The sequence below is a fragment of the Lycium barbarum genome, chromosome 6, assembly GCF_019175385.1.
Source record: "Lycium barbarum isolate Lr01 chromosome 6, ASM1917538v2, whole genome shotgun sequence".
Classification (NCBI taxonomy): domain Eukaryota; kingdom Viridiplantae; phylum Streptophyta; class Magnoliopsida; order Solanales; family Solanaceae; genus Lycium; species Lycium barbarum.
This window is the reverse complement of record NC_083342.1, coordinates 64773217-64795042: the sequence shown is the minus strand read 5'-3', so window position 1 is coordinate 64795042 and position 21826 is coordinate 64773217. Positions and strand designations below refer to the sequence as shown.

Here is a 21826-nt window from a genome sequence, read left to right as displayed (position 1 = left end):
ATGGCCACATAGTCAGAATCTCAAATAGTATTTCAACAAAGAGAACTTACGTCCCTCACGATATTATAAACAACAGATAGAACTTACGTCCCTCACGATATTATAAACAACAAATGGAACAACAAAAAGAAACGAAAGATGCTAAAAGGAATACCCGATCCAGCTCTTACTTTCGTCATTGTTTAAAAATATTTGTCCAAGATAACAGAGTCTCGTGCTGATAAAGTGTTATAAAATAAAGATTATAAAGTAAATATACCAAAGACAAGTATATAGAAAGAGACTAATATATTATTCAACCTTCAACTTGAGAAAGATTTCATTGTATATATCATATTCTACAAGAAAATGCTTGATGGCCAAGTAACCAGGGAAATACTTTGGTGGCCAATTTGCAAGTTACTTGATGGACATCCAATTAATATTTACAACAAATATTAATTTTTCCCTCCACAAAGTTAGTAAGAGCAAGTAGAAAACTTAATCAAACATCAGATAGGAACTTGTGAATATTACTGTTCGAACTTCAAACTATGGCCCCTTGACCACCAGGTTTACTGCACTGGAGAGACAACAAGCCTCCCTTGATGCATCAAGTATAAGTATTTTTTCCTTTAGCAATTCGAAAAGAATGTAAACACAAGCTAAGTATCAAAGAAATTACATAGCAAATTTGCAAGTCCCAAAAGGAAATGATAAAAGAGGAACAACTAAAAACGACAAACCAAGATTTAGCAAAGACTTTAAGTTGTAGATTTCTCCTCAAGTAGTGGAATTGTGTTTGAACTGTCAGCAACATTAACTTGATGCTCATTTTCTTCATTAAATCTATCAACACTATGAAGAAAGATACCTGCATGTACAAATAAATGAAACATGTAAACTTCTTGCTCAATCCATAACTTCTACTTAATCACATTGGATGGATTGGCTCGAGGATTAAAATTTCAGGATCGGGTGTTTTCGTTGGAAAACTTGATCTGCTTTACCTACAACCCATATTCCAGAGGCCAGAAACAAAATCGATGTCAGGATTAAAGCAGTAACTCTCCAGTTATTAATGTGATCCTGAGAAAAGATAATACCAGGATTGTATCAAATGTTTGTCAAATACCATTGAATCAACTATATGATAACCATGATTAGTGCAAGAACAGCCCACCCATACTAGGTCATCCCCAAAAATAGTTTAGCGTTCAAGTTCACTGACAGACACGAATTTATAGTCAAGTTTAACCGACTATAGCAAATACTTGTCATCTTTTCTAGGTCACCAATCCACGTTGACTATGTATACTACTTGTAGTTGGCTTTTTAATGAATAATACTGTCAGTACACAAATATCAAATCTACTAATTTAATTATGCCTTGACAAGTGGTTCATTTTGCCATCCTAACATCTCTGCACTTACTTTTCTAATATCTAACTATTCATGCTTGTGAAAATGTTTCTCATCATTAAGTAAATGTAATGAGAACCTTCCTTCTTTCATATGTGAACCCTTTCCGTTTATCAAAACTAAGAATCATTTGGTGGACAATTTAGAAGGAAAGGAACTCTAGATGTTTTGAAGATACTATTAGTTCCCTACAAAGGATTAAGATGAATTGTATTCTTATGTTTTGTTACAGGTGTAAATCATAGTATATAGATGATCCAGCTTCTGTTATAGACATCCTAGGGTCCTTATGAGAAAATATAGGCCTTAGTGGGTTTGTCTCTAGTTTATACTTTTGGTTCGGATCCGCTGATGTAAACACTGCATTTTGGTTTCCAACACTGTTGATGATTTATACACTGCCTGTTACCCCGTGGAAAAACAAAACTAAAAACCATGTTGTCAACCCAGTTATATGATTTCTGTGCTTTAATAGGAGGCAAAAAGGATCATCCTATTGGGTTACAGGGAATACATATAGATAGGAGTTTGATTGACATTAGTTTGAGTACCTTTGCCACTTTGCGACTAGCAATGGGGAGATTATCTGATGAGTAATGGACTGAAGCAAGAGGCATTTTCAGAGCAGAAATAAGTCACCAAGTGAATTTGTGTACCTCTATCAGGGTTGGAAACATCAACTGGATTAGCGGGCTGAGATATAGGTCTATGTCATCTGGGTGGAAGTGGATTTGTATGCATAAAAGTTGATATCAGAACAAATATGGATAGGTAATTTAATGGGTTAGGAAAGACATACGAAGCGATCTCGAAAAGGGTAACATCTTGTTGAAATCAAGTACCTATTTGTAGAGGAATCAAAGCATTTGGAATCATTTTGTAGACGAGAATACCCTAAAAAGACACATTTGACAGCTTTTTGTTGAAGTGTGTCTTTTCCATGGGTAAGATTCTGAACAAAACAAGTACAATCAAACACACGTGGAGGAAGTGGGAACAGAGGCTGATCTAGAAAGTGGTGGAAGTGCTAGCACATTCCGTGGGGGTGAGATAACCTCGCAGGAAAAAGAAGACTTCCTGGCCGCTCGTGGAAGCTCCAATGGGTTTGGGATTTCGGGATTTTCTTCGCCAATGGATTTGGAGCTTCCCGATGGTGTTGGTTGAGCCACCAAAATGAACAACAAAGGATTTTAGACCCTCGCAGATCTGTTGCTTAATTTTGGTATTCTGCTTTTATACGAAGAAAAATCAAAGGAGAGGCATTCAAATCCTATCTCTAATACCATGTGAAATAAGAGGAGAATTAGAGGAATTTGCTAGATTATTCTCTTCAAACCATCACAAGGAGTTCAAAATAAGGAAAGAGAGTAAAGGATGCCAAGAGTTTATTCAAGGTTAGAACATGCTACCAGCAATTAAGGAATCCAACTGGTAGCTTTTCTAACTGGCTGTCGAAAACCATCTGAAAAAACAAAGCACCCCTGAAGGTGGATTGTTTCATATGGTTGGTGGCACACGGAGCGTGCTTACTCAGGACAACCTTCAGAAAAGGGGGATCAATCATCTTTTCATTCACTGCACTTTCACCTCGCACGTCTGGCATATCATTCTGAATATTGGAGGGGTTTGCTGGGCAATACCTAGGACAACTACTGAGCTCCCAAATATTGGTACTTGAAAGAGATAGGGAAGGACAACAAACAGATATCGAACACAATGCCTGTTGCCATCTGGAAAGGAACACAAGAAAATTTTAGAGCAAAAGGAATCTATTATCAGCATTAAGAACAGATGCTTTTCTTTACTGTTTTATTGGTGCAACATGGCAATTGCAAATGATGCAGAGGCCATGATAGACTTTTTGAGCTCATTACGCATCCTGAAATTATGTAAAAGCTTTGCAGCAGTTTGCTGCTCTTTAATACAAAACTTTTACCAATCAGGAAAAAAGGGAAAGAGAGTAAAGAAAATAATTATATTCCTACAAAATCTCTTTATTACCTGATTACAAGCATTTGGGAATCTTTCTATATTTAAATAATATCGACTTTTCCATATTTAACAACTTAATTAGAAAGAAAAAAAAAAGAACTGCATCAACATAAGCTCTTACATATTTACTGCAAAACAAAACAACACAAACCTGGAGAACCCCCACAAGAGGAGAGGAAGGCACATCACCGAATATGTGAATTGAAACAGTGGACATAGCCATAGACAACGGTCTCAAACTTGGTTTGACGGAATGCAGACAGACATAATTTACTGGGCCCTGCAGTCATAGTGTACAATGTTAAAGAAGAAAGGAACTGGCTGATATAGTCATCAAATGTTAGATAAATACAATTAAACAATCATGTCAAAGTATGTTACCAATTTCAAACAAAAAAAAAAAAAAAAAAAATCATGTCAAATTAATTGGGATATGTCAGGTAACTATGTCAAAGCCAGTTACTGATTTCAGAAACTTCCAAGAGCAAGGAAAAACTTTAGTGACAATACCAATCATAGCGAAACAATTCTATAGTTCTGGATCGTTATTTTTGCCTCATAAAAAATTAGACTTCTGATCTCAGATGCAACATCTACTGACACTAGACGAGTCAAAGGAAAGGGGAAGGTATCCTCTTGCGAGAAAGCATGCTGCTGAGAAATAACCAACATTGAATTTGTTATTAAAAGGATATAGAAGTAGAGAACACAAATAATATGATCGGATAATAAATTACCTGTGTTGCAAATACAAGCAATTCTCCTATTGCAAAAAGAGCGATGAAGCCATACAAGCTCTTAAAACAAAAGGCCGCAAAGCAAAATATTGCTCCAAAAAATGTTGCCACTGAAAGAAGCTGCAACAAAGTACACTGACATCATTAGTGGTAGAGATTGGAATAGTATCATGTCAATACACCCACGGAATAACCTGTAATCCCACATCACTCAGCAAGGGCTGAAGAAGAGAGGTGTTTTTAAAAAAAAACAGAAGTGTTAGAAAGGGTTGAAGAAGGTGGGAGACTAAATGAAGGACAAATAGAAGACAGGGGAGCCGCGATGATGGAACTTGAGGTGGTGGCCAAACTTGAAGAAATATCTTGCAGGTAAAGATCCAGATTCTGGTGGATCCAGGTGGGGGATAGAGAAAACCTAATTTTTCCACAAAATTGTCAATGCAAATAGAAGGTACCACTTAATTGAGAAGCTGAAAGTAAATGAGGAGATGGTAGAGGACAACGAAATTATCAAGAGAGATTATTAATTACTAGTTTACTACAGCAACCTGTACAATGAAGGCCTTGTTTCAAACTTAGTTGTCCCAAGATTAACTGAGGTGGATAAGGAGGAGCTCCAAAGGCCTTTCTCAGAGAAAGAGGTGGAAGAAATTATTCGAAGTTGTGAAGGAAAAAGGCTTCAAGGCCAGATGGTTTCAATATGACATTTTACAAGCACTACTGCACTACAGTAAAGGAAGATATTTTGGCTGCGGAGAACTTTTTCTATCAGAGTGGAAATTTTGAAAGAAGTTTTAATGCATCTTTCATTCATTAGTCCCTAAGAAAGCTGGGGCAGAGGAAATAAAGGACTTCAGACCAATAAGTCCGGTGGGGAATTTCTACAAAATCATTTCTAAACTACTGTCAGAAAGATTAAAGAAGGTAATGAATGTTCTGGTTGCAGACTCTCCGATGGCATTTATTAAAGGGAGGCAAATTACAGATGCAGTTTTGATTGCTATCGAGTGTCTTGACAGTAGGAGACAGGGAGAAATGGGTATATTGTGCAAGCTGGACACTGAAAAATCCTTTGATCATGTTAATTGAGCATAGTTGCTTAAGCTGTTGAATGATGCGGGGTTCTGGGGAAAACTGGAGTAGAAAGATTAAAAGTTGCATCTCATCGGTCAGGTTCTTAGTGACTATTAATGGCGCCCCAGAGGGGTTTCTCCTTATAAATAGGGGGTTGAGCGAGGGAGACCCTATTCCCCCTTCTTATTCATCCTAGCTACCGAGGGATTAAGCCACATGCTATGAAAAACAATGTCTTTACAGTTTATCAGGGGTTTCAGAGCAGGAGCACTGGAAAACAGCGGTGTGGAAATCTCTCATTTGCTCTACACAGATGATACACTTAAACTTTCAAAGGAATACAGTTGAGATATCTGAGAGTGATCTTAAAATTATTTAAGCAGTTTCTGGATACAGAGCTTGGGGGAGATTCTTGGTTGTCAAATCAAAGAGTTTCCCACAGAATATCTGGACATGCCTTTAGGTGCTAGATACAAGTCAAAGCAGGTGTGGAAAAAATTGAAGAGAGGTGCGAAATGAGACTTGCTCTATGGAAAAGACAATACGTTTCTCTGGGAGGTAGGGTGATTCATATCAACAGTGTCACCAACCTATCTTACTCCTTTTATTTCCTTTGCCGATGTAAGGATCTGGACAGGATGAGTAGAAACTTTATGTGGGATGGCAACAAAGATGAGAAGACTTATCACATGGTAAAATGGGATAGGGTGTTAATGGATATAGAGAAGAAGGTGTGGCTGGGTAATAGGAACCTGAAGTACATTACAGTAGGTTACCTATGAAATAGTTGTGGAGACATATAGCAAAGAAACACGGAGCTTGTGGAGAAGAGTAATTACTGGAAGATATGGTGATCAAAATCTATGGTATACGGGTCCCATACACACTTCTCATGCTTTAGATTTATGGCAATATATATGTATCTTTAGGCCCACTATTGAAGCTTACACAACGTCAAGATTGGAAATGGCAGGAACACAAATTTTGGCATGATGCTTGGGCAGGATCCTCACCATTAAGGATTAGGTATCATGATCTTTATGGATAAACAAACAATGCAGCTTGCTTTGTCTCACAATGCTGAAATGGAAGTTCCTGGTGCATAAGTTTTAGGGTAAATACCCAAAATGGCTCTTCTGTTAAAAGATTTAAAGTGTATACGTATAAATGCAGAAGACAGTAAGTGCTGGGTAAAGTAACTCACTTGAATGGTGAGCTATCCTATAAGACTGTTGACGATTCCATTTAAAAAAAAATAAAAAATGCAGAAGTTGATATTGCATCATATGGACAACGCAGCAGAATGGACTATTTTATGTTAAATCATGCTATAAGACGAGCAACGATCTGTGTGACATCCCATCATTTTGGCATAGAAGCAGTTATGGAAATCAAAATCACCCTACAAAGCTAGTTGTTTTGTGTGGTTGGTCACTCATGAAGTTTGCCTCAGCCAGAGCAATCTACAGAGAAGGGGAATGTCAATTTGCAGTAGGTGCTTTGTGTGTAACAGAGAGGTGGAGAGCTGCAGCCATCTCTTTTTGCAACCAGATGTGGTCATTATTCTTCAACCTATTCAGGGTACATTTCATTATACCATACTTAGGTAAATAGCTATAAAACTGCTAGGCCCTCAAAGGAATCAGTAAGCCATTGAAGAAGATTGGAATACAGTACCTGCTTGTGTATGTTGGGTTGTATGGAAGGAGGAAATGATAGATGTTTTGAATGGAAAACAGACATCGTACAAAAGCTCAAATACAAATGTTTGTAGTTGTTGGATTTTTGGTGCAATCCTCAGGATGAACACAGCATGCTAGATTTTATAGATAATTTACAGGAACAGGTTTTTGTATATTGGAATCCTCCCCCTTTGTTTTTGTTTGTTATGAGGGATTCCTAGATAGTGTACTGCTTTTGCACTTTCTTTGTGCTAAGTTGCTTTGTTTTATAATATAATGCTTACTTACCTTTTCAAAAAAAAAGTATTACATTACTCAATACTATAAGAATTATAGGACTCCTACTAGGAAAAGTCCTAGCAAATTAATCTCCTAGTTGGACACAGTTTCATGCCGGCCCCTTCCCAATTCTATATAAAGGATTCCTCACCATAACTTATTCACATCAAGTTGCCGAAGAAACCTTTACGAGCAGCATCTCCATGACCCTTTTAGGTAAAATTCTCTATATCTATTTCTTTAGCTATGACTTAGTGATTGACATTCTAACTCTTATTCAAGTTGTTTCATACCACAAGATATTTTTACTGTAATCATTGCTTCATATGTCGAGAAATTCTTACCAACTATCCACAATTCAAGCAGATAATTTTCTTAAAAATAACATTGAAACTCATGAGTTTTGACCAAACTAGGCATGTACAGTGCTTGGAGATTGTGTGAATGGCATGATATCTAGTTTGGTGTCCATGTATACATGGGGATGAGCATATACATGGCTTGCAAGTTAAAGTTAAATAAAGTTGAACCTCAAGCAATATTTTTCTTCTTTAAGATGTTGCATTGTGACATTCCAGCACCAAAATGTTTCCTAAGCATATATTGATTTATAGTATTTCAGGTTGAACATGATCATAATGGTTGCGTGCTGTGTGTTTCATTTTGGGAGGTGCAGGAGCAGACGCACCTTGTGTTAAGAGGTGTCATCCGACACCGCTTCGACGGAAAAATTTACTTAATTTATATATAAATGATATGCAAAAGAAGCAAACAGCTGAAAAACAACGAAATGACCCCACTTGACAGCAAATGTCACTTGCTTCACTGGTAAAGCGCACCTAAGATCTTTGAGAGGTCGAGGGCTCAATCTCAGAAGGAACAGTGCTTTTAACATTGTTTAATCCTTTTTATGCTCTCGGCATATATTGAGGAACTAAACTAATGGACCAGCCGTCCAGTTCCCTTACTACCTTTTTTTTTTTTTTGAAAAAATTCATTATTTTCTTTTCTTTGTTGAATCTATAAAATTATTTAAGGTTTATCTAAGTTGATATATATATTATTTTTAATTCAATGAAGCGTTATTTTTATAAACCATCTTTCAACCTTTCAAAACTAACTTTAACATCTCAAAATTCATCTAGCTTAGAAGATTGAAAACGGCAATAAAGTGAGAGAGTTAATTAAAATTTATTAAAAGCTGATCCTGGAAAAGTCCTTGTCAAAAAAAAATCTGATCCTGGAAAAGATTAGCATTCAAAAACATCATCCAAATAACCATGATGCACTAAGAAAACCATATCTTCAAAAAGGTACTTTTCAACCTCAAAATCACCATTTTTCTCAAAGAAAGTTGTTATGATCAATTACGTCGTTTTAATCCTCAATGATTTGTTGAGTATGATATGTTGGAGTATGGCGGACCCACGTGTAAGCTAGGGGGGTCATGCGACCCTGTTAACTTTGGAAAAAATTCTGTATATGTGTGCACCCCGTTAAATAAAAGCGGGCAGGTGTGACCCTGGATCGATCCCAAATTACACTTTTTATTAGTTTTTTTTTTTTAATTTAATTGCCCCAACTGCAGCCATGATAAACATCTGTGTTTGCACCTATTATGCTTAGAAAACAAAAAGAGCAAATGAGAGACACGAGAATCGAACCTGCAACAGTTCAGATGCTTTGAACACCCTTGACCACTGACTTGTCACTCTCACTTGTTATAAGAGTGTTAAAGCTTTAATATTTAGCCATAGAACCCATATTTGACCTGTATACTCATATTTCCAGCGAAGGGTGTTCAACCGATACGCCACACTCCCACCACTGCTTACACTACCAGTGACCAGTACGACACGGCACTATTCCTCAGTCGTCATCGAAAGTTTCGCCAGGCATCTATTTAAGATACCCGCCATCTTCAAATCCCGGGTTCGCCTCTGAGTGTAAAAAAGATGCAACCTTTTTTTTTTTTTGAAGTTGCAAATTTTTTTTTTTTTTTTAATTGACAAAAGATGCAACCTCTTAACATGACGTCATTGCAGTGTTGTTCTTATATTCACTTTTTAAAATGTGACACCACTTAGGAAAAATCCTGCGTATGCCACTGGGGAGGTGGATGAAGGATACTGAGTGAATGTTCACATCAACCAGCTAAGAGCCTAAGAGCGTCACCCCAGAACCACACGTGCAAGTGCAAGTTGTATCTTTACCATTTGACTATGGCCAGCACTGCAGTTCAAGAATTTGCTAGCAGTCCCAACGTCAAGTACAATACTCCTCTACTGTAAGGTTAGTGTCATGATGTACACATGACGCGGGTCCATTTCTTAATGGAATCCTTCCCAGTTATATGCTCCTAGTTACATATGCATACAGTTTGTTCAGGCACCTGAGTGTACGTTTGACCAGCTAGTTTAGCCTGTGGCCACAGCACCAGTTTAGCATGCAGTTATGATTGCATTTTTGCTACCGCAGATCATGCATGTTTATATTTTCTTCTTAGACTTATCCTAAAGTTTTTGGAACGGATCAATAAAGCTTTACTGGTCTAGATAACTCACCCTGGCTCATGTGTACATGCAGTGGCAAACATAGCACTAGAAGTATGGGCACACGTCTTCTCGATCAACAGCAGTGATGAGCTGCTACTATCATCGTGGAGGCCTTAGTAGTCTATCTTATTTTGCTTACAGTTTGAGTTGCGCCCCATTTTCAGTTGTACTCCTTATGTTACATGTGTCATATACTCTGTGGGTGGGTTTACTTTTGATGCATACTGTGTTCTGCCCCTAATGGACCAGCATGATGATATGATTAGGCCCAAAAGCTGAGTTTTAAACTTGTAAGTTTTTGTTTGTTATAACAGCTGCATGAAGAAGCGGAGCCTTGGCGTAACTGGTAAAGTTGCTGCCATGTGACCAGGAGGTCACGGGTTCGAGCCGTGGAAACAGCCTCTTGCAGAAATGCAAGGTAAGGCTGCGTACAATAGACCCTTGTGGTCCGGCCCTTCCCCGGACCCCGCGCATAGCGGGAGCTTAGTGCACCGGGCTGCCCTTTTTTATAACAGCTGCATGATAGTAGGGCCACCAGGAGTACATTTGTATGTTGTATGGAGGTACAGGACCGCCTAGAGTCCCACTGTTTGCCTTGATTGAGTTAACCATGAGTAATTCAGAGTTCGCTTGGTGGGTAGAATGCTCACAGGTGTCTGTCACGACCCTCCAGTTTTGGATCGTGACATAACTAACCTTTCTCTCTCATATAAGCCTCTTTTCTTTCTTTTCCACAAGATGGTAGGCCAGACACATCAAGAAAGGACTACACAAGGTCCTCTTTCAAAAAGTGAGGTACTACCTTTTACTAGGCCTTAGACACCATTTTCAGGAAGGATTAAGACTCAAGAAGAATGAAACTGCATGCAGAAAATATCAAAACGAACTGATATGATCCTGGACGGCCCAGATAGCGTAAGAAAAATTATTTCTATTGACTTGAATTTATATACCATATAGCGTAAGGTCTACGTACATCCTATCCTCCCCAGACCCCACTTGTGGGATTAGATTGGGTTTGTTGTTGTTGTATGTATATGGTATCTTGGAGGGCCAAAATGGGGCTAAGGAGCTATTTGGAGGTCAAAAGGTGGAGTTAGAATAGCTGGAGCAACATTTGAGATTGACATGACTTCACTTCATTAGAGAATAGTTCTCAATCAAAAACATGCAAACTAAACCAATATTTTAGATCTCGAAGTCTAGTTTTCAGAGGTTGAAATGATTCGTCATTTCGACTCTCCTACACAAAGCTATGGCCATTCTATCAAAGTCGTGCGGTGCAGAAGACTCAAGCCTAGAGCAACGCTGATGCTCAGTGTGGTGCACTCAACACTGTTCCAGCGGGATTCTTTTGTTTGTTTTTGGTCCTTGGCCCAACTTTGAGCCCTAGTACAAATAGGACCTCTGGACTCAATTTGCATTAGCATGGTTGACAGTTTGTGACATATTTTGAGAATGATAAACACATTGTGAGGGTGGAATCTCTTTGTTTGAATTGTACTTGGGAATTACTTTCAAGCTTGGTTCATGACAGTAATTCTTTTATTCTTTAAAAATTTTACAGCTTTGTTTCTTATCGTTCTTTGGGGTGATTGTTTTCATATATCAATTGTTAACATGGACGTTCAATAAGGGTCTGAGCTTCTTTTTGTTCTTTGATTCCTATCAAAATTTCTATCCTCTCATTTGCATTAATCAATTTGTTATCTACCATTCATCTTGCGTGTATCCTGAATCGTATCAGGAACACTATACAAGACAAGGTTGATCTATTGAGTAAATGCAAAAAACGAGAGTGATCAAGCTCCTAAATATTTATATCTGAAAGCAGTTTGTGAGATTTAGATATTAAAAGAAAACCTTTGGAATGCTAGGAATCTACCTTAAAAGCATTGGATATCGTGGAAGTCATTAGATCCAGAACAAAACCTCCTGCTAAGGTTCCAACTATTCCACATACGATAGTAATACCTCCAAACATCAGATCTGCATTGTTCTGCAAAAGGAACCAATTGCAAATCAGCTAACTTTAACTTATGCTTTTTGGTTTTAATTTGTTTAAACGCAAGACTGATCCACAATAAGCTGAAACGAGTAACTAGTTCATGCAACAAAAACAATGTAACAAGGTGGGCAATTGACAAACTGAACTCATTAAACTTGTAAATGGTAATTCCCAAGAATGACTAGCTCACAGAAAGATGTTATCTACAGAATTACATCTCTTTTGAGAATAATTATGAAGTGATGACTCTAAATGCTTACCATGTGGTATATGTAGTAACCAGCCTTTGGTCCCCAATACGAGTAAGCACCAATGACAAAATTATATGCTATGTATCCTGCAAAACAACCATTCAAATAGAAGAATCAGAATCTAGCACTTAGTAATTGAAATATGCTATCTAGTTTAGTGCATAGATGAGATCACAGCAAATTTAGGAAAAACTAATCTCTAGGCACATGTGTTGTGCATGTACTATCATGTCAATGAGTGAAAAACTTTATAAAGTCACATAAATATTATTGAAGAATGTGTTTGAGTTACAAAATAATAATTAAAGAAAGAATTGTAAGTTTTTTAAAATAATGAATGGTGATCCTATTTAGCCACAATTGTTTTTAGTTACCCATCAAAAAGAAAGAAGGGAAACTAACTTAAATAGTCGCCGCCAAAAAATTAGCCGGCAAATGTATAATATATGCATAAATAGTGTGTAATATATGTTATTGGCTAGCGGTTGTAGATATTTTCGGCCGAGCAGTCAAATGTGTAACTTCCCCAAAAAAGAATGTGATATTTTTAGTTTGAGTTTAATGCTCTTGGCCAGTATATATAGCTTTTTGAATTTGAGATAATTTTTCTTACAATTATTGTTTCAGACTGTTAGAATCCTTGTGAATATATGTAAATATAATAGGTAGCTTAATTTACTCCTATTGTAATCAGGTATTGATTTTCTTTCCTTTGTAGAACATGTAAACATAGTTATTTAAATTCCAATAGCTTTAGGGAATAATTAAGCAGAGTTCTCTTATTTTCTCTTCCACCTCACATGATATTAGGGCCTGGTTAACGCCAGCAACACATAGGAAGAATAAAATTAAGCAACACATAGGAAGAAGAAAATTATGTCATCATGCCAGTTTCCAGCAACTTTCACCACTGTCCGACATAACCTGTGTTTCTATAAGTGATGTGATTAAACCAATACCACTACAGGGACCAGGACACCTCTGCGACCAAAACCCAGCTAGCTCCGCTACAAACGGACACACCCGTGCCCTCACGTGCCGCCCAGAATGGTGTAACTTTCGTCGAGATCTGCTCATGCGCGAGCACATGACCCCTATTCAGGCAGCTTCACTGCAGTTTCTTTTTCAGATAGACTTGCCCCCTAATTCCGAGACCACCCATCCAGGTTTCACCAGATTCCGACCACTTCCCGGCGAGGCAGTCGACTTTTGACGAACTTCTTAACTGTTTTCGACGAGATCTGCTCTGTCCCAGAATTCGGATTATTATTTTTCTGGTAATTGTATCTTACCATTGATTTGAGGTTATTCCAACTTATTTGAAAAAAAACTGTCACACAGATTATATTTTTTTTGGTTCTAAAACCATGGTTTCCAGCAATTCGAACCATTCTTTTGACGACAATTCGAATCATTCTATCACTGCTGAACCCTGGATAGGTAGTACAACCTACTTATCCTTCAATACAATTATGGCGTAACTGACAAGGTTTTCAGGATCACTTAATTAAACAGGCTACGGATATTAATGAAAAGGATAGGAAAAAATGGGAGAACATTGATACTCAATTGTGTAGTCTATTGTGGAAATCTATTGATTCGAAATTGATGTCGTTGCTTCGACCATTCCAGACTCGCTTCTTAGTTTGGGAAAAGGCTCGTGGGCAATACACAAATGACATCTCCCGCTTTTACAATGTAATTTCTTGGTTGACTAATCTTAAGAAGCAGGATTTGGATATGTCTACCTATCTAGAACAGGTTCAGACAGTCATGGAAAAATATAATGAATTGATGCCGGCTACTACGAGTGTTGGAAAACCATTGGAGCAACGTTAGAAGATGTTTTTAGTTGTTACACTTGCTGGACTTCCATCTGATCTTGACTCGGTGGATGACCAAATTTTAGCCAACCCGCTGATCCTGTTGTGGATGACTTGTTAGTTCGATTATAACGGCTGGCTGCACCACCTATGTACATCTGCAGACTCTTTTGTTCTAGCATCTCAGACGAATCGACATGGAGGACGCTCTGGGAAACCTTGGTCAAGGTGTAGCTATTGTAACAAATTGGGCCATACCTGTGATGTGTGCTGCTCTTTAAAAGATAAATCAAGAAATGCTCATGCTGCTCAAACTGAATCGACTGGTAACCCAACCAATCAAATATTCTCTTTAACCGAGGTAGAATACAGTAACTTTCGCGAGTAAGCCCTCCACCAGTAGCTTCTGTTGCCTAGACTAGTAATCATGTTGCTTGTATCTCACAGTCCACCACACTTGGTCCCTAGGTCATAGACTCAGGTGCTTCCGACCACATTTCTGGTGATAAATCTTTGTTGTCTGACATTACTTATTCTCGGTCCCTTCCCGTTAACTTAGCTAATGGTTCTGGTAAGTGGAGTTGGCCAAGCCAATCCTTTAACTTCCTTAACTTTAAATAATGTTCTTTTTGTCCCTGGTTTCACTTTTTTTTTTATCTTCTTTCCTTCTCTTTTCCTTTCTTTGAGTCGAGGATCTTTCGGAAACAACCTCTCTGCCCTATAAAGGCAGATCCACCCAGAGGATACTCTATCTATCATAGACACATTAGGTTCCTGTTAGAACTGTAGACTGGTTTTACTCTCTTTTGCTCACTTGTATATATACAACATGTTACCTTCTCAAAAAAAAAAAAAAAGGGCAGAGGTAAGGTCTGCGTACATCCTACCCTCCCCAGACCCCCACCCTGTGGGCAATGTTGTCAAAGGCGCGCTTAAGCTCTGAAGCAAGACTCAAACCATGTTGAGTGCTTCACCTCGCTTTATGTGCGCTTCAGTGTCATCATCAAGGCTCTAAGGCATACTTTTCCTTGCCAATGAGCCTCTCTTGAAGGGGTGACACTAGATAATTCATATTTCACTTTATCGTAATATTTTTACAATTCCTTTGTCCATATGACTGTTATTCATGCTTATTATTATTAGTCTTGGACCAAACATATATAGATTTGTATTTTGCACCATTTCGCCTTTTTTCATTAAAGCCCACGCTTTATTTGCATTTTGCGCTTAAAGCCCCAGCTGACCTTAGAGCTTTTTTGCGCTTTTCGCTTTTGATAACACTGCCTGTGGGATCACAGTGGGGTTGTTGTTGTTTTTTGTCCCTGGTTGTCCCTTTAGCCTGCTATCAATTAGTCATTTAGCTAGAGCTTTAAATTATTTCATTTCATTCTTTAGTGACTTTTTTGTTTACAAGACCTCAGTACGGGAAGGATGATTAGCGAAGGGGTGAGTCGGATGGACTTTGTTATCTCAATTCTCCCAGCTCCACAACAGCCTATTCAGTCTCTACTTCTCCCGATTAAATCCACAGTCTCTGATTATCCAGATTTAATCCACAGATGATTGGGACACCCTAGTTTATCCGAACTTCAAAAGATGGTACTTAGCTTGTCAAAATTGTCTACGTTAGACTATGAGTCGGTGTCAATTGGGGAAGCACAACATAACAACTTTTTCACATAGTCTTAATAATCGTGCCGAGTCTCTTTTTCATTTAGTTCACCATATTTTCCTGTCTGAAAGATACTTCCCAAAAAATCCTCACAACCCCAAAAATCCTCTCTTTCCATTTTTCTTCCCCAATTCTTGAAATTCAGTTCTAAAGCCTTCATCATCTCTGCTTCCAAGCTGCCTCTTCCATCCCCCCCCCCCCCCCCCCCCCGGTATGTAGATGGCAGTTATTGGCGGGGAAAGCATGAATAGGCCTTCGGGCAGGGTGGTGGCGATAAACCCACTAGTTGGTATGGATGTTGTCATGTGGGTCATACTTGTTGATATGTTGTGATTACTGATTGAATTGTTGTTCTTGATATTTCGTTTATCTCATGAAAAAGGGAGGATTATGTAATGATGACTTGGTTGAGTTAGACATTCATGATATACGTTTATTGATTCCATGTAAAGATGTTGAAATTGATCCATGCATTTACATATCATCTGATACGATCCTACTTGGCACACTTCACTTCAAGACATCCACCCAAGGCCAAGTCATGGAACTTCAAACTCTACAAGCGGCGTGGATGACAAGGATGGCATGGAAGGCCTTTGGAGGCTCCTACAAGCCACACAAGATGGCTTATGATGTGTGGAAGGTGGCTTGGGAATTGATTGAAGAAGAAGCTACTAGAAAGGGGACCAAATGCGCAAAGTGGCCAAACGTGCAAACAGGGACATTTCTGTAAATTGGCTACACTTGCAAACTTGGACAAGATCAGGAGTTGGCTATTTGTGCAAGGAAGGTTATGCTTGCAAAAAGGCCATGCATGAAAGGTTGATTAGAGGGCCATCTATGCAAGGAGGGGCGTGTTTGGCCATTGAAGGCTAATTCTTGAATTGAAGACTACAACAAGAAGACTAGCCAAACAAGGCCCTTACTTCATTAAGGGTAGCATTGTAATTGTCTATTAGTCTTCTTTATTTAGCTTGTATATATAGCTTGTCTTTCATTGGATTTAGGGAGCTTTTGATGAATTATGAATATTTTAAGTGTTTTAGGGTTATCTCTGGAGAGAGAAACTTGTGAGAGGCCTTTGGTAGGCTCTTGTTGATTCTTGTGTTGTTGAGAGGTTGGTTGCTTGGGATTCGATTCCCTTGAGGTCAACTTAAGAATTTGGTGTTTCTTTTGATGATAATTTAGAGGTCTTAGTTTTATATAACTTTGGTTGCTAAATTGAATCTTAAGTTGTGTCAAATTATCTCTCTTTTCTTTTCCTTTTGTTTATCTTTTTAATTTCTCATTTCCGCGTATCCGTTATTGTATCAATTGGTTAAGGCCTTGTGTGATTTGAGAGCACTATCTTGGGGGAGTCCTTGTTTGAAAAATGAGAGTGTTCTTGTTTGGACATTATGCTACATGTCAAATAGAACCAATGTCGAGTTGCATACTTCGTATTTTGAATCCATTGGTTTTATTACTCTATCCTTATGTCATGAACCTTGGAGGAATCAACTTCTTGATACCTCATACCTCATGTGTGCAAATGTTAGTCATGATTGTCATAGATGTGTGGTTGTACCATAAGTTTGTTCATCCTTGGCATGAATATGTGATTATTGCGTTGTGTGCTAACCCTCAATCCTTGAGGAGTATGTTTTCGTATGTCTTCCCTTGGGTTTTGCTAGGTTTGGATTCGAGGACAAATCCTTTTGAAGAAGGGAAAGATGATACGATCCTACTTGGCACACTTCACTTCAAGACATCCACCCAAGGCCAAGTCATGGAACTTCAAACTCTACAAGCGGCGTGGATGACAAGGATGGCATGGAAGGCCTTTGGAGGCTCCTACAAGCCACACAAGATGGCTTATGATGTGTGGAAGGTGGCTTGGGAGTTGATTGAAAAAGAAGCTACTAGAAAGGAGACCAAATGCGCAAAGTGGCCAAACGTGCAAACAGGGACATTTCTATAAATTGGCTACACTTGCAAACTTGGACAAGATCAGGAGTTGGCTATTTGTGCAAGGAAGGTTATGCTTGCAAGAAGGCCATGCATGAAAGGTTGATTAGAGGGTCATCTATGCAAGGAGGGGCGTGTTTGGCCATTGAAGGCTAATTCTTGAATTGAAGACTACAAAAAGAAAACTAGCCAAACAAGGCCCTTACTTCATTAAGGGTAGCATTGTAATTGCCTATTAGTCTTCTTTATTTAGCTTGTATATATAGCTTCTCTTTCATTGGATTTAGGGAGCTTTTGATGAATTATGAATATTTTGAGTGTTTTAGGGTTATCTCTAGAGAGAGAAACTTGTGAGAGGCCTTTGGTAAGCTCTTGTTGATTCTTGTGTTGTTGAGAGGTTGGTTGCTTGGGATTTGATTCCCTTGAGGTCAACTTAAGAATTTGATGTTTCTTTTGATGATAATTTAGAGGTCTTAGTTTTATATAACTTTGGTTGCTAAATTGAATCTTAAGTTGTGTCAAATTATCTATCTTTTCTTTTCCTTTTGTTTATCTTTTTAATTTCTCGTTTCCGCGTATCCGTTATTGTATCATCATCTATCCACGTGCATAAATGGTTACAATGGAAAAATGATACTCTGTGTGGGCCTAAGTGGCAATGGCAATAATGATCATATGTGTTGGCCCAAGTGGCAATAAGCTTCTGTGTGGTCACATAGACTTCGCGGGTCCCCCATGGGTCATGACTTTAAGGCATTGCCCTGAGCATGTGTGCACGTGATTCGGAGAGAAGGCCTAAGGGGCACTGCATTGCATAGCATGACATAGCTTTGCATTGCATTGCATTCACATGATTATTCATGACTGCTTATCGACATTCCATACATTCTTTCTGATCTTACACTTGGACATGCTCCGTGACCGTACTTGACTGCTTATCTGTTTACTTGTTGATTTCTTTCCTTTAATATACATGAACTAATCGTTGTCGGCCTATGATGCCTACGAGTACTTGTGTTGTACTCATACTACTCTTGTTGCACTTTTTCTTGATTGCAGAGTTTGTCACCGGTTCCAGTTCGCAACCTCGCGAGTGAATCCGAGGCCACTTCTAGGAGATATCGAGGGTGAGCAACTTGTCGGATCTGCAACCCTGGATTTCCTTCCTGTTATATGTCTACTTTCTACTATTCAGACAGACTTATTATGTTTTACTGAGACTTGTACAAGTATTCAGACATTGTATTAGTGTTAGGCCACATTTGTTTGCACCTAATGGAGGTCTGAATCTGAATGGTTCAGATCTCAGCCGATTAAGTGCATTTGTTTTTATTAAGATTTAGCCACTTAATACATCTAAATACATCTGAATCGGTCAGATCTAAAACCAATTCTGAAAACCATTCAGACCCAATCTTGCTCTTTTATTTTTTTGAATATCGAACTCTTATTATTATAAACGTTCATTTCTTCTCCATTCCATCTCCCTGCATATGCACATCAACCATGGCAAGGGATTTCCTAACCTTCCTTTGTATCCTTCACTGTCAGATCAATGAAAACAAGAAACTATCATCTAATCTTTAGCACAATGATACAAGAAACAATTTCTGTATACGAAATTGAAATGGCCACAACTATTAATTCACAATTCCTTATATTAACTTCCATTTTTTAACTATTCTTCCTCTCAATCGCACCTTTATAGGCCAAAAAAGTATGTGCAACTGAAATTCAACATCATAAATATCACTTTTATGACATATAACTAAAGAAAATTCCATGGAAAACAACCATAAACAAGACCTTGAACTCTTCCAATGCACCGCTAATAGCTTCTCTAATCACCTTCCAAGGCGATTGAAAATATAATTAAGTTAAAAATTGAACCTATTTTCTTCTTGTTCTTCCTTGATATTTGAAAAGTTGAATTTGTTGGTGGATCTACTAAGGCTACGGCGGTAAGGAGTTTCCTATATGCAACTGTTGGATGTTAGGGTTTTTTGAAATAAAATAATGATTTTATTTTATTAAATTTATACTTTTTACTATTTAATTATTTTTTATTTTAATTGTATATTATTTATGTTTATAAATAAATAAATTATGCACATTCAGATGTTAAAAAACAAACAGTCTTAATATTCAGTGTTCAGATCTAAAGACACCATCTTAATCATTCAGATATGTATTCAGATTCAGACGTCTTAAACTTAATGAAAACAAATGCAGCCTTAGTATTAGAAGCTCTTGTACGAGTTCAAACCTGCTTTTGGGGTGTAGTGTTTCATATTTCTGCACTTATGTTATTTATATATCTATTATGACTTCAATAGATTTCGGTATTTACTTCCGCATTTTCTTGATTAAATGACGTGATTAAAGGGCCCACCAGCGGGATAGTATGGGTGCCCTCATGACTCACGAAGTGGGTCGTCACACTTACATTGTTCAAAGGCTATTGTGATTAAATATGATAAGGAGATTTACAGAACAAAAAAACTTGGTGAAACCTGACAAGACTAGATTTGCTACTACCTTCTTGACCGTGCATAGTATGCACATGCAAAAGGCCAATTTGAGAAACTTGTTCATTTCAGAATAATTGAACACTAGCAAATTTGCAAAAGATGTAATGGGGAAAAAAGTTGCACGCATAATTCTTTCTTATTCCTTTTGGAATAATGTTGTTCATGCTCTTATATTGGTGTCCCTTGATTAAAGTACATCGTTTGGTGGATGGGGGGCAAAAACCACCAATGGGCTACCTTTATGAAGTTATGGATAGGGCTCAGGAGGCTATTCGAGCGGCATTTTGTGACGACCTAAGTTACTCAGACTCGGGTGTGGGTGTCCGATACGGGTGCGGATCTAGATGTCGGATCCTTCATGATCTACATTTTAAGATTTGGAGATACGGATCCAGTTATGAATACGAGTGCCGGGATTCGGCTACAAAAATTCAAATATCTAAAAATAGATTTATAAAACCTAAATTATGGAATATTATGTGGAAAACTTTGAGGAAATAATATTGATCAAAAGGAGAATCCCCGAAGGATATAAAAAACATAGAAATTTTTATATAGAAGGTATTCCATTTTCTTCAATTTCACCTTAGCTTTAGTTTTGATTAAATTAATCATTGAATCTGTCCAGAATTTCTACGTCGATTTTGGTCAAAGTATCCAAAATCGGTTGACCAGATCGGGTACGGATCCCACACCCACACCCATGTCGTGTCGACACGGGTGCGGCACCAAAAGTGAAGAGTCCAAGTAACATGGGTGACTACCATAAATATGCAAAGGTCTTTGAGATCATTGATAAAAGGTGGTCGGACTAATTTCATCAACCTTTGCATGCGGCTAGCAATATTTTGAACCCATCACTCTTTTATGATAACTGTGAGATGGATTTACTAGATAAAAAGTGTGGAACGGATCCCATGATTGTGTTGGTAAGTTGGTAGCGAATAAAAATGTGCAAGATACAATAGCGGATCAAATTAGTACTTACAGGAAGGCTGATAGACTTTTTGCATTACAGTGGCAATTAGAGAAAGAAAGAAGAAGTCATCGGGTGAACAAGTGTTTCTATGTTTCTATATAGCTTTAACTTTTAAGTTATTTCTTTATACTTATTAATTTTTGAATATTTGTTTTACTTCAATAGTTGAATGGTGGAGGAATTATGGTTTAGAATATGTTACTCGGGCTCTTCAGAAATGTCGACGGGTGTGTGGAGGATTTCCAAAAATAATGCATTTTTGAAGATTCCGATACGGGTGTGACAAAATTTTTGGAGATTCGGAGAGTTACAAAAGTTCGCCATCAAAGTTCTAAGTCTAACTTGTAGCTCATCCGGTTGTTAGAGGAACTGGAGCGTGTTTGAACATTTAAGAACTAAGAAGAAAGATTTAGTATATTGAGATAATGAAATATCTCAATTATCTTAACTCCTATTAATTACTTGTCACAACTTATTAGCAGATTCATACCAAGAAGAGGAATAGACTAACCCTAAAGCGCCTTAATGAGCTAGTGTTCTTAAAATACAATAGAACATTGAGAATTCATTACAAAGCTCGCAATGTAATTGATCCAATTTTTTTGGACAATATTGATGATGCTTTCTTTTGAGCCAAGGGTCTATCGAAAACAGTCTCTCTACCACACAAAGGTAGGGATAAGGTCTGCGTACATCCTACCCTCATGTTGTTGTTGTTGTGATATTGATGATGCAGACGAATGGCTAACCAAAGTCCCTGAAAATCATGAAGATGAAGTAATCTTTTAGGGAGATTTTGATTTCACTTGGGGTGTTGTTGCGGAGGCAAGTGGAGTTGAGAAGAACCATTATGGCTTAAGGGGGAATACTTCAAGCTTACATAGGAGGGGAAAAG

General features: G+C 37.9%; 1 protein-coding gene across 4 annotated transcripts in view; it reads right to left on the bottom strand.

The window, feature by feature from the left end:
• Positions 1-491: 491 nt before the first annotated feature.
• LOC132644075 (probable sphingolipid transporter spinster homolog 2) overlaps positions 492-21826 on the bottom strand; it is a 34398-nt gene continuing 13063 nt past the window's right edge. Inside the window, exons 11-16 of one of the 4 annotated variants that reach the window (XM_060360627.1) lie at positions 11989-12065; positions 11606-11719; positions 4131-4250; positions 3545-3673; positions 990-1068; positions 585-853 (exon numbers count right to left, since the gene is read on the bottom strand). In XM_060360627.1, the coding sequence (XP_060216610.1) occupies positions 744-853; positions 990-1068; positions 3545-3673; positions 4131-4250; positions 11606-11719; positions 11989-12065 (629 nt within the window). In that variant the 3' untranslated portion in view covers positions 585-743. Of the gene's footprint in view, positions 854-989; positions 1069-2810; positions 3132-3544; positions 3674-4130; positions 4251-11605; positions 11720-11988; positions 12066-21826 lie in introns of those variants that run through there. The other 3 variants (XR_009583818.1, XM_060360626.1, XM_060360628.1) reach the window with 3 other exon arrangements.